This window comes from Limulus polyphemus, unplaced genomic scaffold, assembly GCF_000517525.1.
Source record: "Limulus polyphemus unplaced genomic scaffold, Limulus_polyphemus-2.1.2 Scaffold806, whole genome shotgun sequence".
Lineage (NCBI taxonomy): Eukaryota > Metazoa > Arthropoda > Merostomata > Xiphosura > Limulidae > Limulus > Limulus polyphemus.
The window spans coordinates 352,649-367,297 of NW_013666416.1; the positions used below are offsets into that span (position 1 = coordinate 352,649).

At 36.4% G+C, this 14,649-nt stretch overlaps 1 protein-coding gene across 1 annotated transcript in view; it reads left to right on the top strand.

Moving 5' to 3' along the window:
* Window positions 1–14,649, top strand: part of LOC106460634 (synergin gamma-like) — a 47,419-nt gene that overhangs the window by 3,578 nt on the left and 29,192 nt on the right. Inside the window, exons 2-4 of the mRNA XM_022387388.1 lie at window positions 3,414–3,603; window positions 5,944–6,062; window positions 11,487–11,701. Of these exons, the coding sequence (XP_022243096.1) occupies window positions 3,414–3,603; window positions 5,944–6,062; window positions 11,487–11,701 (524 nt within the window). The remainder of the gene's footprint in view (window positions 1–3,413; window positions 3,604–5,943; window positions 6,063–11,486; window positions 11,702–14,649) is intronic.

The following is a 14,649-nucleotide window of genomic DNA, read 5'->3' on the forward strand; positions in this document are numbered from 1 at the left end:
GGCTACTCAATGTGTTTCAGTCCAATGGGAGCTCGATTGTATGAATTTGTTCCTCTCTGGTGATCTTTCACCACATATCCATGGATTCATCGGGTTTTATCAGAGGGACTTGTCCTACAATTTCTCTCCCCCCTCCTTTGTCTTATGTACCTGTTTTCTTCCCCATGCCTCAGGATCTGACCACCAGCTAGCATCTGTCAGAGGCAGTACAAGATCATCTGTGTCAACAAGCCATTGAACCTGTTCATCATCTTTCTCCAGGCTTTTATTTCAGGTTGTTTATTTGTCCCCAAGAAAACTGGAGACTGGCAGCCTGTAATAGATTTGTCCCACCTCAATTGATTTTTCCATCTGCCCCCCTTTTACCATGGAGTCGTTTTTCACCCTTAGGTGGGCTTTTTCTCCAGGTTTATGGATGACCACAATGGACGTCGTGAATGTTTATTTGCATATCCTGATATCTTGTCAGTTGTGATCACAGGGTGGTTTATCAGTTTCGTGCACTGTCCTTTGGACTTGCTTTGGCCCCGTATGTTTTTTTATCAGGTGGTCAGAGCATTTTCTCACTACTGACATGATGTTGGGTTGTGCTTTCATCATTATGTGGACAATTGGCTACTGTTAGCTTGTTCTGAACAGGAGTTTGCCTGTCACACTCCTCAGCTGTTCCTGGAAGCGTCTCGAGTGGGCTGGTTAATTGAGTTGGAGTTCTGCGACTTAACCAATATCTTGTCCATTTGGGTGATTTTTCAACACCCGTCTCAGTCGGGCCCAGCCTTCTCCTCTTCAACTTCGTTTGATGGAGCTTTCTGTTCTCCATGCTCTTACTGCTCCCTCTATAACAGCTCGTAAGATTCTATTGCTTTTAGAGATGTGGTCTTCCATGGGAGCCCTTATTCTATTAGGTTGGGCTTATATGTAGGCTTTCACGACCAGTGGAATCTCACAAGGGATTGTTTGACAGCTCTTATTATCCTTTATCTTACCCTTGTTGACATTCTGCTTTGGTGGTTGGACAAGACTTGCACGTTGGCGGGTTTTCCGCTTCCTCCTCCTCATCCATTTAAACATTTTCACAGATACATCCCTTCAGGGATGGGGGGTGTGTGGGTCAATCATCAGGAAGCTTCAGGGTGTTGGCCTGCAGCCAAGAGGTCATATCAACATCCTGGAGCTTCTCCTTGTATGTCTTGATTTGGTTCATTTTCTCCATCTGGCCAGAAATCATCGGGTAATGATCCATTCCGAGAATTCTACAGTGGCTGCTTATCTTAATCACCAAAGCAACACCCATTATGGATCCCTCTGTATTTATACATTGGATCTTCTTATTTTGGTTCCTCATCCTCTTGCTCTGAATGTCGAAGCTTTCAGCCAGGACTGGACCAACAAATACCTATATGTCTATCCTCTCTTTTGACTTCTTCATCGGGTGATTTCAATCTTCCATGCCACTCTATGTCAAGTCCTTCTGATTGCTCCTTACTGGCTGGCTCAGCCATGATTTCTGCAGCTTCTCTAGCTCCAATTTACCCCTCTTTTATCTCTTCCTCTGACTCCATCCCTTCTTCGTCAACCTCAGTCACTGGTGTTTCATTCAGCCCTTCCTGTCCTGTGGCTTGTCCCAACGAGTAGCTTCTTTTTTGGCTCGTTCTATTTGCCCTTCCTCCATGGAAATTTATCAACGTAAATGGAAGTTTTCTGCCATTGGTCTCTCTCTCTGATTATTGGGTGGCCTTGTCCCACACCTTTCATTTTTCATGATACCATAGGGTGTTTACCTCTCCTACTCCTTTTCTGTTGATGCGTTCCTTCTGGATTCGTCATTTGCCGCAGTGGGCTGCCCTTCCAGATTGGGATGTTAATGTGGTTCTTTACTGCCTCACATTGAAGATCTGATTTATTTGCCATCAATGTTTCACATACTCTTCATCATTCTACTTATCTTCTCCTTTATCTGGATCATTCTTTCCTCCCCAAAATTTTTGGCGGCTTGTATATTTCCCATTCTTCCATTTTCCACCTTTATTCTTATTCTGATCTGGATAGACTTCTATGTCCTGTATGTGCTTTTCACTGTTATATTGCCTGCATGGCTTCCTTCCATGGTACCTGTTCCCACTTCTTTATTCCTTGGCAGCCATCCTCTGTTTGTTATCTATCTCATTCCACCCTCACCATTTGGGTTCAGATTTTAAATCATTGGCTTATTCCGCTTTATCATTTTCTTCCTGTTCTTTGTTCTGGGTGTCTTTTCATCAAATTTTGACACCTTACCTTTTCATTGGAGTCTCATCTTCATCGTCCCTTGGAGGAAATTGTTCAATCGGGCATGTGGACTACTTCTAATACATTCACCTCTCACTATTTGCATAGGGTCACTGTTTCTTCCTTTTCAGGCTATTGTCTTCCACCTCTAGCCATTCTTCAGACTTCAGTGAGACTTTAACTTTTACTCCTTGTTTGGATCCCGCTCTGTGATGATTGGTGCCTGACCAGGTATTCTTTAACTGATAAAATCTGCACTGTAAGGCCATGTTGACTTATGTATTATATTTCCATGGCTACGCAATGTACACAGCAGAGATGGGGCGTTCTACAAGATCACTTGTAGGTTTATCCTCACGATGGAATTGCTTCAAAGATTTGCCCATCCCAGACCATACTCACCCATGGACTACATGGGTAAAGTAGTAGAGATAGCTGACCATCCCTGCCTTGTATTGAATAAATTGGTATTGTCTGCTTTTAAAAATTGAACTGTCTCAGGCATTGTCATTCCTCCAGACTCTCCATGCATCCCCCCCCCTTTTCTTCTAATGCAGTTTCAGAGTCTTTACCACTTTTCAGTTCCACTTGGACAATGGAGACATCATCCTGAATGGGTTAGTGAAATACAAAATTCTAACAAAATATAGAAATGATTATAAAACCATTCAGTTGATAGTAGGGTGGTGGTGGTGTTTTCAGATGTACTTGTGTAATGCACAGTGAGATGTTTATGAAAGCTGTTTTCTTCCAAAATATAATAATCCAGTATAATTGAATAGAGAGAGTCACATGCATCATGAGAATATATCACACTCTTATTGGTGGAGGATTGTCACATGATGATTTGCATGAGAGACGCATTGGAATCAGTCAGTTCCAATTGAGGGGAGATAAATAGCTTGTGGCATACGTAAAAATAGTTTTTTGCATATAGAGGGCAACAATGAACGAGAATATGTTTTTGTGATTGGAGGTAAGTACCTATCGGAAATACATTTTCAGTATAGGAAAATTATAACTTTTGTTCCCACAGAATTATATGTGATTATAATGGTACTTTGAATTCCTTGAAGCTATATTTACATTCACATATTTATTATCATAGTTTTGAATAATGTTCTAATGTTATGATTCTATTTTAGACCTCCTATTAGTGATTCAGCCTTGGGCAATGTTGCTGAGAGTTTTTTGATGTGGCAAGTGCCATTCAGTAATATTCAGGGTCAAGGAATGATGCCACAGGCTCAACTGGGAAAATCCTATGCTCCTCCACCTACATATTTTCAGTACCAGCAGAGATATCCTCCTAATGCTTTAGGAAATATTTCACAAGTAAGTTCAGTAGAAAGAAAAAAAGTAATTTAAAACTAGTAACAAGAAATAATATAAGATACTATAAACTTTTAAACAAAGGTACAGTATATACAAAAAGCACTGCCTCACTTGATATGGGATGCTCATGAGGCTATTCATAGGTGAGACAAGAATGCATTGATATTATGGACTCTTTTTTTTTTATTCACAAATGTGCTAATTACTGTTGTGAGTTGTGACCACATCTAGTAGTAGCGGAATATCACAAGTGTATGCAGATGTGAGAAGAATGGGTAATAAGTAGCTTTTTTTTTATGTTCAGGTGATAATTGTCATTCACAATGAGCAAATCTCCATTGCTGATTGAGAATGTGTTGTCATAGTTGCTTGACAGTGTACTGGTCAAAATTATGTTTTGTATTTCTTAAGTTAGTGGATATGTATCACAGTTTTCTGGCTAGTATTACTTACATAACTAGCAGATGTACTTGTGTAATGCACAATGAGATGTTCATGAAAGCTGTTTATGTCAATGGCAATATAAAGATTAAAAGTATGAAAGAATAAAATCATTGATGTCCACTGGGAATGATTATTTTAATAACATTTTACTTTCTATTTTAGTTTTTTATGAAAAAGAAATAAGTAACATGTGACTTAAAAACACCTCTCCTAATAATAACGGACAGTTACCACCCAACAGTCTTCTTTGCACGATGGATGTTTCTTCCTTTTACATTAATATTCCACATGATGAAAGACTACAAACTCTAAAGTCTGCACTAAATCTTTCTAAATAATCAGAATCTCAAACAGTAACTGATCTTGCCAGCCTGGTTTTAACTCTGAACAGCTTTGAATTCAATAACAAGCATTATATTCAGGTTAACGGTACTGCAATGGGTACAAAATGGCTCCCAATTATGCCAACATTTTTATGGGTCATATTGAAAACAAACTTTTACAACTAAGCCCTGTAAAACCTCATACATGGAAACATTACATAGACGACATATTTTTCATTTGTACAGCCAGTCTTAAATCACTTAAATAATTTATCTCACATGCAAACTCCTTTCACAAAACAATCAAGTTTACCTGTGATTACTCACCTATCCAGATTAACTTTCTTGACGTCATTGGTTTTCTAAAAGACGGAATTTTATACACTGACTTGTACAAAAAACCTACAGACAGACCACATTGTCTTCATTATAAAAGGTGTCACCCCTCTTACACTAAACGAAACGTTACCTACAGCCAAGTTCTTAGAATAAAGAAAATATGCTCAAATGAAACAGACTACAGAAAACACACCAAGGATCTAAAACAAACCATGTTACAAAGAGGATATAAAGATACCAAAATTGACAAACAAATTGAAAAAGCTAACAACACTCAGTGGAAAAACATCCTAAACCAGAGCAATACTAAATGTTCAAATAGAATTCCTATTATTATTACCTATCAGTTTAAATTCAGAAACATTTCACAAATTCTAAAAAAAATGCTCATCTCCTACAACTGAACGATCGTCTTAAACAGATATTACCTGAAGTTCCCGTTGTTTCCTTCCAAAAAACCAGAACTCTAAAAGATATCCTTGTTCACACAAAAGTGAATTGCATCCCACCCAAAAATGTTTGTCCATGTAATAAAGCCCATTGTCAAACCTGCAAGGTCATAAAAAAAACACTGACTCATTTTCTGGGGAAGTACATTGAAATTAGCTTTCTTATTGGATCTTGTACCTTTCATTATTAAGGATAAATTATTCTTTACTCTAAATAACTTGCATAATTAAGTATGTGTTGAGATCAAAGTACTTGTAAGGTGTTTATTACAGTCTTGTCCATGAACTATATGTAGTTAATCTTGATGTCTACTTATCATATTGATAAGATCATATGCCTTACTTTGTTATTGTAGACATCAGTGGCTTGCTCGGGATTTTTATTTTGCAATTTAATTGACTTTTTTATTGTTTAAACTTTATATGCTTTATTCACTAACAACTCTCTCTTGTATGCTTTCATCATGAGAACCTTATGTTGACCTAATTTCTATTTATACCACTTGTTGGCTCCAGCTTAAAATTGTTTCACTTGTATGACATTTAATTTTATTAATTAATAAATTATTTTTTAGTTGTAAAACTAATCATTGATAAGCTTCATTTATTCTGTTTTCTGTACTTTTTTAAAGTGACTTATAATAAACTGTGAATAGTTGTTGAATAGCAATTTCCCTATTGATTTCTTTGTTTTGAAAAAATATGTATGAGCCAACAATAAACAAATAACGTAAATTAGTTTTTCAAATTAATCAATAGTGATTCTGATTGTTTATGTTTGGTAGGGTGTTTCTCATCCTATACCAAACCCTGCATATGTAATTAGGTGTAATGAGAGGATGGTGAGTCATTACCAACAAGTTCCATCAGTCACAACAGGAGTTTTCAGGCCAAGGCACACAGGGTAAGTTCATAAGTCATTGGACCTTACTTAGTTACATAACTTTCTGTATGACACTCATCTGTGGTAAGGATAAAAAAACAACTTTTAAAGAATTTGTAGAAGAAAAACAAGAAGCACATACCAGAGTCAGAAATTATAATAGAAAAAGCTTGATAGCATGAAGAAAAATTGCATACATAAAATAATCCCAATAATATTGGTCTGTGTTGGAGGAATAAAAAAGCTGATAAATTTATGCACAATATATAAAAAAACTGTTGAAAAATTAAAATACAAAACATCAAAAATAAGAAAATGACAAATATGGTTAAAAGAAAATGTATTAACTTTCAGAAAGACCTGTTTTATTTTTCTGTGGGGAATAAATCAGCAGTAAATTTGATGGCTAATAATGTTAAAATTGGAGGTTTGATTCATGCAGTGGGCAAAGCTTAGATAACTCATTGTGCATCCTTGTGCTTAAACAAAAACAATCTGTATCAGAAGAACAGAAGAAAGAAAAACTAAGATTCTCTGAATAGTATTTTTGTGTATTGTTTGTATATAATGTCAGTGCCATTTCTGCTATATTTACAATTCATTTGTCAACACATTTTTTTTTCTATCTATTTTGGATTTATCAGTATTATGAAAGAGTTTCTTATAAATTCTTACTGGTCTTCCTTTCAAAATGTCATTGGAGTAATTTATTTCTCAAAGATTGAGTCTTTTCTTCATCCAGTGGGTTTTTTATTGTAAGGCTTTCATTATCTGTTTTTACAAGAAGACTAAATTAACATGTTAGTACTAAGTAATAACCGATGTAACATTTAATAGGTAGAAGGGATATGGATTTTAATCATGTTCAAATTCAGTTTCCATGACAGTACTTCACCTCCACACACAGAATAGCCTGATGCCTCGCACATCTACATATGAGATTTACATGCCACTAGTCTTGAGCTAACCCCCCCCATCTAAAAATCGTGTGTTTCAGTTGAACTGCACTAGTGCATGATGACATCATTATGCAACAAAAGCCCTCCACCAATAGGAGGATAACAAAACCTTCTTGTGCAGTAACTCCCCTAAGCACTTGCACTAAAAATAACTTCTTTTCTTTTCCTCAGTATAATCTAGAATGGATATTTACTAAAAATTATTAATCAGTTACATGAGATCTGCAATAGGTTACGAAACTTCATTTAAGTCTTACTGGTTTCTTTTATTGTTAAGAAAAGGAAGAAGAAAAAATGTTTTCCTGATTATCTATTTTGAATTCTTAAGTAATGTTAACTTCTGCTTCGTCCTGTGATAGTGACAATGTTCCTACCTTGGGACCTGTGTCTGTTGTGGTTATTGGGGGCTTGGTATCTGTGGAGGATAAGACAGCTGTTGTTCAGTGTGTGGTGGATCCCTTCATGCACACTGGGCCTCCTCTTCCCATCCTTTCAGCCGACATTCCTTCTCCCCCATTTGAACATGATTAGTATGATGATGATGTTTTGACTGGCTATTCCCGGGGTTTGCTTTAGGCAAAACTTTACCTGTGGAGGAAAATACTCTCTATCCTAATCTCTTCATTCACATGATTTCGTTGGTATGTTCTTTATTCTTCCCCTTTGTCTTTTGATCCCCTCCCCCCATGATTTACTGCATAAAACCCAAACTCAGGACTATTTTCACTTTCATCTGACATTGAGGTTCATGCAGACTTGTTTCTTGCCCAACTGCACACCCATACAATCATGCCACATACTCCTTGTCTACTTGACTCTTTTGTCCTGGCTTATAGCTGTTTTTCATTTCCATTCTTAGATTTTTAGTTTTTGGAATATCTTTTACCCACCTGGGGGAATGATCCCTTAACTTTTACTTCTTTTTCTTGTGCCCAATTTTTGCACCTTTGCCTTTTTCCTACCACCCTTCTGTGTTACCTCTAATCATTTCTCCTTATGTCTGAAGCATTTCATCATTCTCTATGGGAAGGTTTTCTGGAAAGGTTTGTTCTCTTCTTTTCACCACATTGGCCCATATTGCTTCTTTTGCTCTATCCCTCCTAACATGTTTCTCTGTTGTTGGGGCTTGTTGGGATGGGATGCTCTCCTAGCTATTGTATGCCTCTATCCCGCTTTTCTTTGTTTTCTTTATCAGGCTACATATCTTCTCTCAGAAGTCTTCAGGAAAGTTCCTGACTCATTGGAGACCCAGACTGAGGTGGCCTGCTATCAGTCCTCATTGACTACTATGCTTTCTTGGCTTTCTCAACCTCATCATTCTGTTTCTAGGTCTGCTGAATCCATATCTCCCCTGTCCATCCCAGTTTCCTGGCCGCCTTCTACTTCCTGCTCTCTAATTTTCAGATTTAAAGGACATCACTCGTCTCACCATTGACTACCCTGTTAGGTATGGCCCTTGAGAAGCTTGTCTGTCTCTTTTTGTCAGACTTGGATCTCCATTTGTCTGATAGATGAGTTATTCAGATTCTCATCCACAGCTTTTCTCTCCACTTTTCTTCACCTCCCTTTTTCCATTCCCTTTTTTCCCCTTTATATTTAGTGTCTTAAGGATGTGGTCTCAGATCTCTTGGCCGAGAACACCATTGAGAGCATGTTTACCCCTACATCTGGTTATTCCTCTCATCTTTTTGTGATCCTCAAAACGACTGGGAACTGGAATCCAACTATCAGCCTATTTTATCAACCAGTTTGTTACCATTCCTTAGTTCCATATGGAAAGTGGTCTTTTCTCTCTGGTGAATTTTCATCCAGGCTGTAAATGACCAAGGTTGATGTTTTGGACATCTTTTTACACATTCTGATCACCCTTCCTCCAGAAGTTTCTTTGTTTCATCCATCAGGATAGAGTCTTCCGGTACTGTGCTCTTCCTTTTGGCATTGCATCTTCTCCTTACCTCCTTAATTGAGTCAAGCAGGCATTTGCCTGCCATGTTCACAGAGTGTGCTGAGGTTCTATTATTACATGGATGATTGGTTTCTCCTCACCCCCTCTCAATAGCACTCCTTCTCTCACACATCTTTTTCTGTATGCCTATCTTCCTATTCCTCTTCTCCTTTATGTACTTGTTTTGATACATGACACTTCTTGTCGAGTCCCATTGGTGCCTCTTTCCCCTGTTTTGTCACTTGGAATACATTTCCCCCTCTTCCTTTGCCCAATTCCCATTCTCTCTTGCTCCAATCATGTCTTTTTTCACCCAGGAGTGTTGGCCCTTCATCTTCATATGTAGGATTTATCCTGTCCATTGCCTGTGTAGCTTTTTCTGACTGTGTATTCTTTTTCTTGTCCAATTTCTATCATTCTTCAACTTTGCCCATTTGTCAACAGAAGTGGTGGGTTTTTTTTACCTTGGTCTGCCAGCCTCTGCATTCCTTCAGGCCATCTTACTGTGGCCCAACCTTTGGTCCTTTTTCACATGGGTTGGGCTACGGATTGTCAGTTTCTATTATTGCTGGTTTTTGGTTAGCTTTATCAACTTTGTTTTGCCTTTCCCATTATTTCTAGGTTTTTCTTCTTCTGTCCTTTCCTTTTTGTTCTGATCCTTCCTTTTTTGTCAAACCTTTTTGCCCTACTCACATGCCTGACTGGTTCTTTGAAGTAGTTTTACATGCTCCTTTCGAGCTGTTGGCTTCATGTTCTTTATACCTTTCTCTGAAGACATGTTTCTTCTTTTTTTCTGTGGTCACTGTCATTTAGATGTATATGCCATTGATGCTTCCTGCACTGTCTTTCACTGTACTTACTTACTCCTATATCCAGACTGGGCCTTTCTTCCTAAAAAACTTTGGGGGCTTGGGAAGGTGATTGTTCTTTCACATTTCATTGCATCAGATTCATCAACTGTCTCACTCTCTCATGTCTTAGTTTCATTGATCCTTGGTGAAATCCTTCTGCTGGCATGTGGATAAATCCACACATGTTCATCTCACATTATCACCATCATCCGACTGTTTTGTCTCCTGCAGGATTTTGACTCCCCCCAGCTACTGTTCTTCAATAAACTACATACCATCTTTGAGAAAAGTAAGTACATTTTCATTTTCTTCACTCTTTTCCCTTTTATAGGATCCTGTCAGGTGGCTGGTATTGCCTCCCAGGGTATGCTTATTTTTCAAAATCTGCATCAGGCCAGGGATAGTGGTAGGCATAGACTCTGCCACTGCCCATTGTTGAGATGGAGTATTCCACAAGAGCACTAGAGGTATTCTTGTGGTATTAAGATTACTCATTTGCCTGATCCCTATCTTACCATGGACTATCATGGAAAAAGCCAGCACCAATGATTACTGGCTTTAAAATAGGGTTTTGCAGTCACCTACTGCATTGTCTCCACTAAAAGACCTTTTTTGGCAGATGTTTGATAGGAATCGAGGCACCTTGGGTCTCCCCCAACATTAATTCTTCCTTTCTTCTTCAAGTGGAGTACAGGAGACCCTTGTCACTTACCAGTTCCTAGCTGCTGGGGTAGTAGACCTTGGAGAGTTCTTCACTGATTGTGTACAGCACAATATGGTGGAAAGTAGGATGGCAGTGGCACTTTCTTTGTATTGTGAGGCACCCCTGAAACAGCAAATGTGCCCTCCTTCTGCAATGGGAAGGGTTTGCCACCCCTGTCTCTATCTGTCCAGTTGAGTTGAGATGAGACACACCATACATTCTGATTCTACCCTAACCACACTACACTTTTTGGCTCGCTAACCACTTTATTGTTGGGTCATTTATGATAAAATTCTGTCCAACCCCTGCAATACTTGGGACTCTTTTACCTTTCCCTCTGTTTTCTTGTGAGTGAAGAGTATATCCTGCTCAAGATGCACTGCAGTCTCCCATGGGTGTACCCCTATGGAGCCCCTGCCATCAATTGTCACATTCCAGGGGCTTTTTCTTTAGGCTCTTTTTGAAGGAGCTTATCTAGGTTTAATGTGCGATTCTAGCTATTTTGTGTGTGTGGAGGTGAGGTATTGTCTCAGAAGTTAACATTTTCCTTAGCTGAAAACGTATTTCCAATAGATACTCACCTTTTTCACATCTTCCCACTCATTCTCTCCATTTTTGGTGCACTTTTTTTTTCTGTTTCATCTAAGAATCAAGTTATTTGGAATGCAAATATGTAGGGGGAATTACTGCACAAGTGACATTGTGTTACCCTTCTATTGGTGAAGGGGATATCGTTGCATGATGGTGTCACATGCAGTAGCACAATTTATGTTAATCCATGATTTTTAAGTAGGAGTTAGCTCAAAGCTAGTGGAATGCAAACCTCATAGGTAGATGCGAGAGTAACCAAGCCATTCTGTGTGTGGAGGTATCTACTGGAAATACATTTTCAGGTAAGGAAAATGCTAACTTTCATTTTAGAAGAGGGATTAGTTGTCTGTTATTTTGAAGGTTCAAGTTCTTAATGTATTTTGTATTTTTCACAAGGTATCAACCACCAGACCCTGCAAAACTTTCAGAACAAAAAAGCAAACTAGAAAAAGAACGGAATTTCCAAATGCAGCAACAGAAGTTAAAACAATTTAGTCAATGTGGCTTAAAGCCCTCACTAAACCCAGATTCTTACATAAACATTATGCTTGGAAAGGATCAAAACCAACACAAACCATCTTCATTGAACCCAAGTACCAGTAAGGCAACAGGTAGAAAAATATATATTTTGAATGGAGATATATATTGCTTTTAATTTATTATCATTAAATTTCTCAAGTAAGCTTTGAATGTTTCAGAATACTCTTATTCTGTCTTCATCAAAATCTGAAAATACTGTTACAAAGATATTTCTTAACTGATGCTATAGTATCATTAATTGCTAATTTACTTAGATATTGAGTACAGTGGTAGATGGAAGGAAAAAATCATTATGGACTATATTATGAATATTTCCTGAATTACAAGTTGCATGACACAGTTATAAATATTCTTAACAAACAGTTGAGTTGTTTTAAATATGTAAATTTAGAATAATTTTAGGTCTAAATAGTTTTGTAAGTCATTAAGAATAGGGCAGTCTTTAGTTATGAGTAAAATTAGTTTAGTGTAGAGTTCAAGGTCTGAAGATCCTGTAGTAATGATAAAGAAATCATTATATGAAATATTGTGACCTGTGGTTTCAACATGTGAATGAATGGATGAGTGGCTGGGTTTAAGTAATGGATGGCTGGTTCTGTTTGATACCTCCAAATGACTAGTTTTCAAGTGGCATTTGGTTTTGGTACTACATATATACTTATACATGAACCATGAATGTAGAAGTTTAGATATTTGATCTTCTACACAAACACCTGTTAAATAGCTATCTGACTAATTTTCTGACAAATATTACTTGCAAGTTTTTAAACAAATTCCAACCACTTGCTATTATGCACTCACTCCTCAAATTTCCCTTCATTATCCTTCCTCATTTTATGGGCTCACAATCCTTACAAATTAAAAAACATCTTTTCTCTTTAACCCTTTTGAGGCAGACTCAAGCAGTTTGTGAAAATTGAGTCGTGAATTTCACTTGTACAACAATATTTGAAGTAGCTCTGAAATTTCTTAACATATCCTCTCAAAAACTGGTAAGATTTAGTTAAAGATCATAAGTATCTTGTACACAAATAATGATGATTTTATAATTAAGTATTTTTACTAAAATGTTTTTACTTATTTATTGTAGTTACTTGCACTCAAACTCTTAACAAATTGAGTGGAAGGTGATTTTTATTTTAAGTATAAAAATACTTTTCTTCATTTTATAGTTTCATATTTCATTTGCATAATTTCTAGAACCTCCTAAAAGAAAATCAAAAGTTTTTTAAGGTAAATGCTTATATTTTATTTTTATTTTCTTTACCATATCACTAACTCTAGCTATTATCATTAATGTACAATGCAATGAAATGATTAAAATTAGGAAATAAAAAAGAATACATAACATTTGATATTTTTTGTAGAATATACATAATTTCGGGTCTTTTCCTTTTCACATATAGTTAATTTTTAATGTTTTATTTTCTGTTCTTGTCCTTTACCACTTATTCATCTTGACACAAGTCAATGGTGCCCTTGAGGCATATTAAAGTTTATTTGGGAGGTGTGCAATTCTTTGGCAAAATTTTTGTTCAGTGTGTAATATCGCAAGCCTTGAGAACAGATGCAAATATGATGTATATTTAAAAAATGTTTAAACCTTTTAATTATGCATTTTAAAACATAACTAATACATAATTAACTAAAATATAATAGTAAGACCTAAATACAATTTAAACTGTATCTCTAATTATAACATATTTAGGTAAGAAACAACTGTAAGTGCTATAGTCGATCAAACAGCCAACATTACTATACTCAATTATATGTACTCTGTGATGACAACTAGGCACCAATTTCAAAATAACCATTGTTAGATTATACTTAAAGTGAACTCTTTCTAATGGTTAGACACATGTATGTAACATCTACATGGAAATTATAAAGTTCAAACAAGTCTGTTGATGGTAGGCATGGAAGCTGTCAGAGGTTGAAAATATTTATTACTCATTCTAACCTCATTAATTCGGAGAACTTGGAAATGACAGAGTCAAAAGGTTATATAAGCATCTCATTGTCTAGACGTACTGCTACAGTACTGCCACTGTATTATTGAAGAGACAGTGTCAAGGTAGAGAATTTTCATATCCTGTTGGTCACATGACAAGTTATAAGTAGTTTTTTAAAGGTTTAATTTGAAATAAAGGGCTTAAAATTTGGATAAGATAAAACTTTGAATCATAGCACACATTATAATGTTAAATTCATTCATGTACATTAATATTAAAGGTGTTTAATTAAATCTTGAATAGAACACAGTGACTTGTGCGGAAAAGCATTTAACCCTTTCGAGACAGGTCACGAGTGAAAGGCCATGTCATCTCGTTTGTTGACTCGCATTCAAAATTTTAGTGAACAACTATTTCTTGAATTTATGTCAATAAGATTGGTATCAAACTGTAGATTATAATTCAAAATTTTTGTATTATATATTATTCAATTTCTTAATTTAAAAGCAAATCTTAAAAAATACAGATAAACATCGATTTTTGTGTGGTGTGTTGAATGCAGCACTGGTTCAAATTAAGCCTATAGTTTCGTATGAATTAGAAACTCAAATATGAGCCTCTTATCTTTTCAATTTGGTAAGATATTGCTCGTGTAATAAATCAAACACAGTGGCACCCTGCCCACCTCTTTCCATTTTTGGAAATGCTCCTATATATACACTTACTTCTATATATGACATGAATAACCAATCGGGAGCTCAGAAGGTTATTCTAGTGGCTTTCACAGCCATTTTAATGGGCTTGGTGCCATTTATTTCTTTTGAACCAATATTTCAATGAGGTAGGGTGTGTCTTTAGTCTGCTCAAAATTGCATATTCTTTTAGACCAAAATACATCTTTGTTACTAAGCTTGATAAATTATAATTGAATTCTATGGTATTAATGTAGTAATTTATGATTTTTTTAGTTATTCAAATGTATGTATAAAACCTAAAAAAAAATTTAGTTTCATATCATCTGAGTGCAAATTTTTTAAAGGCTTAACAGCCTACGTCAAGCAGCAACC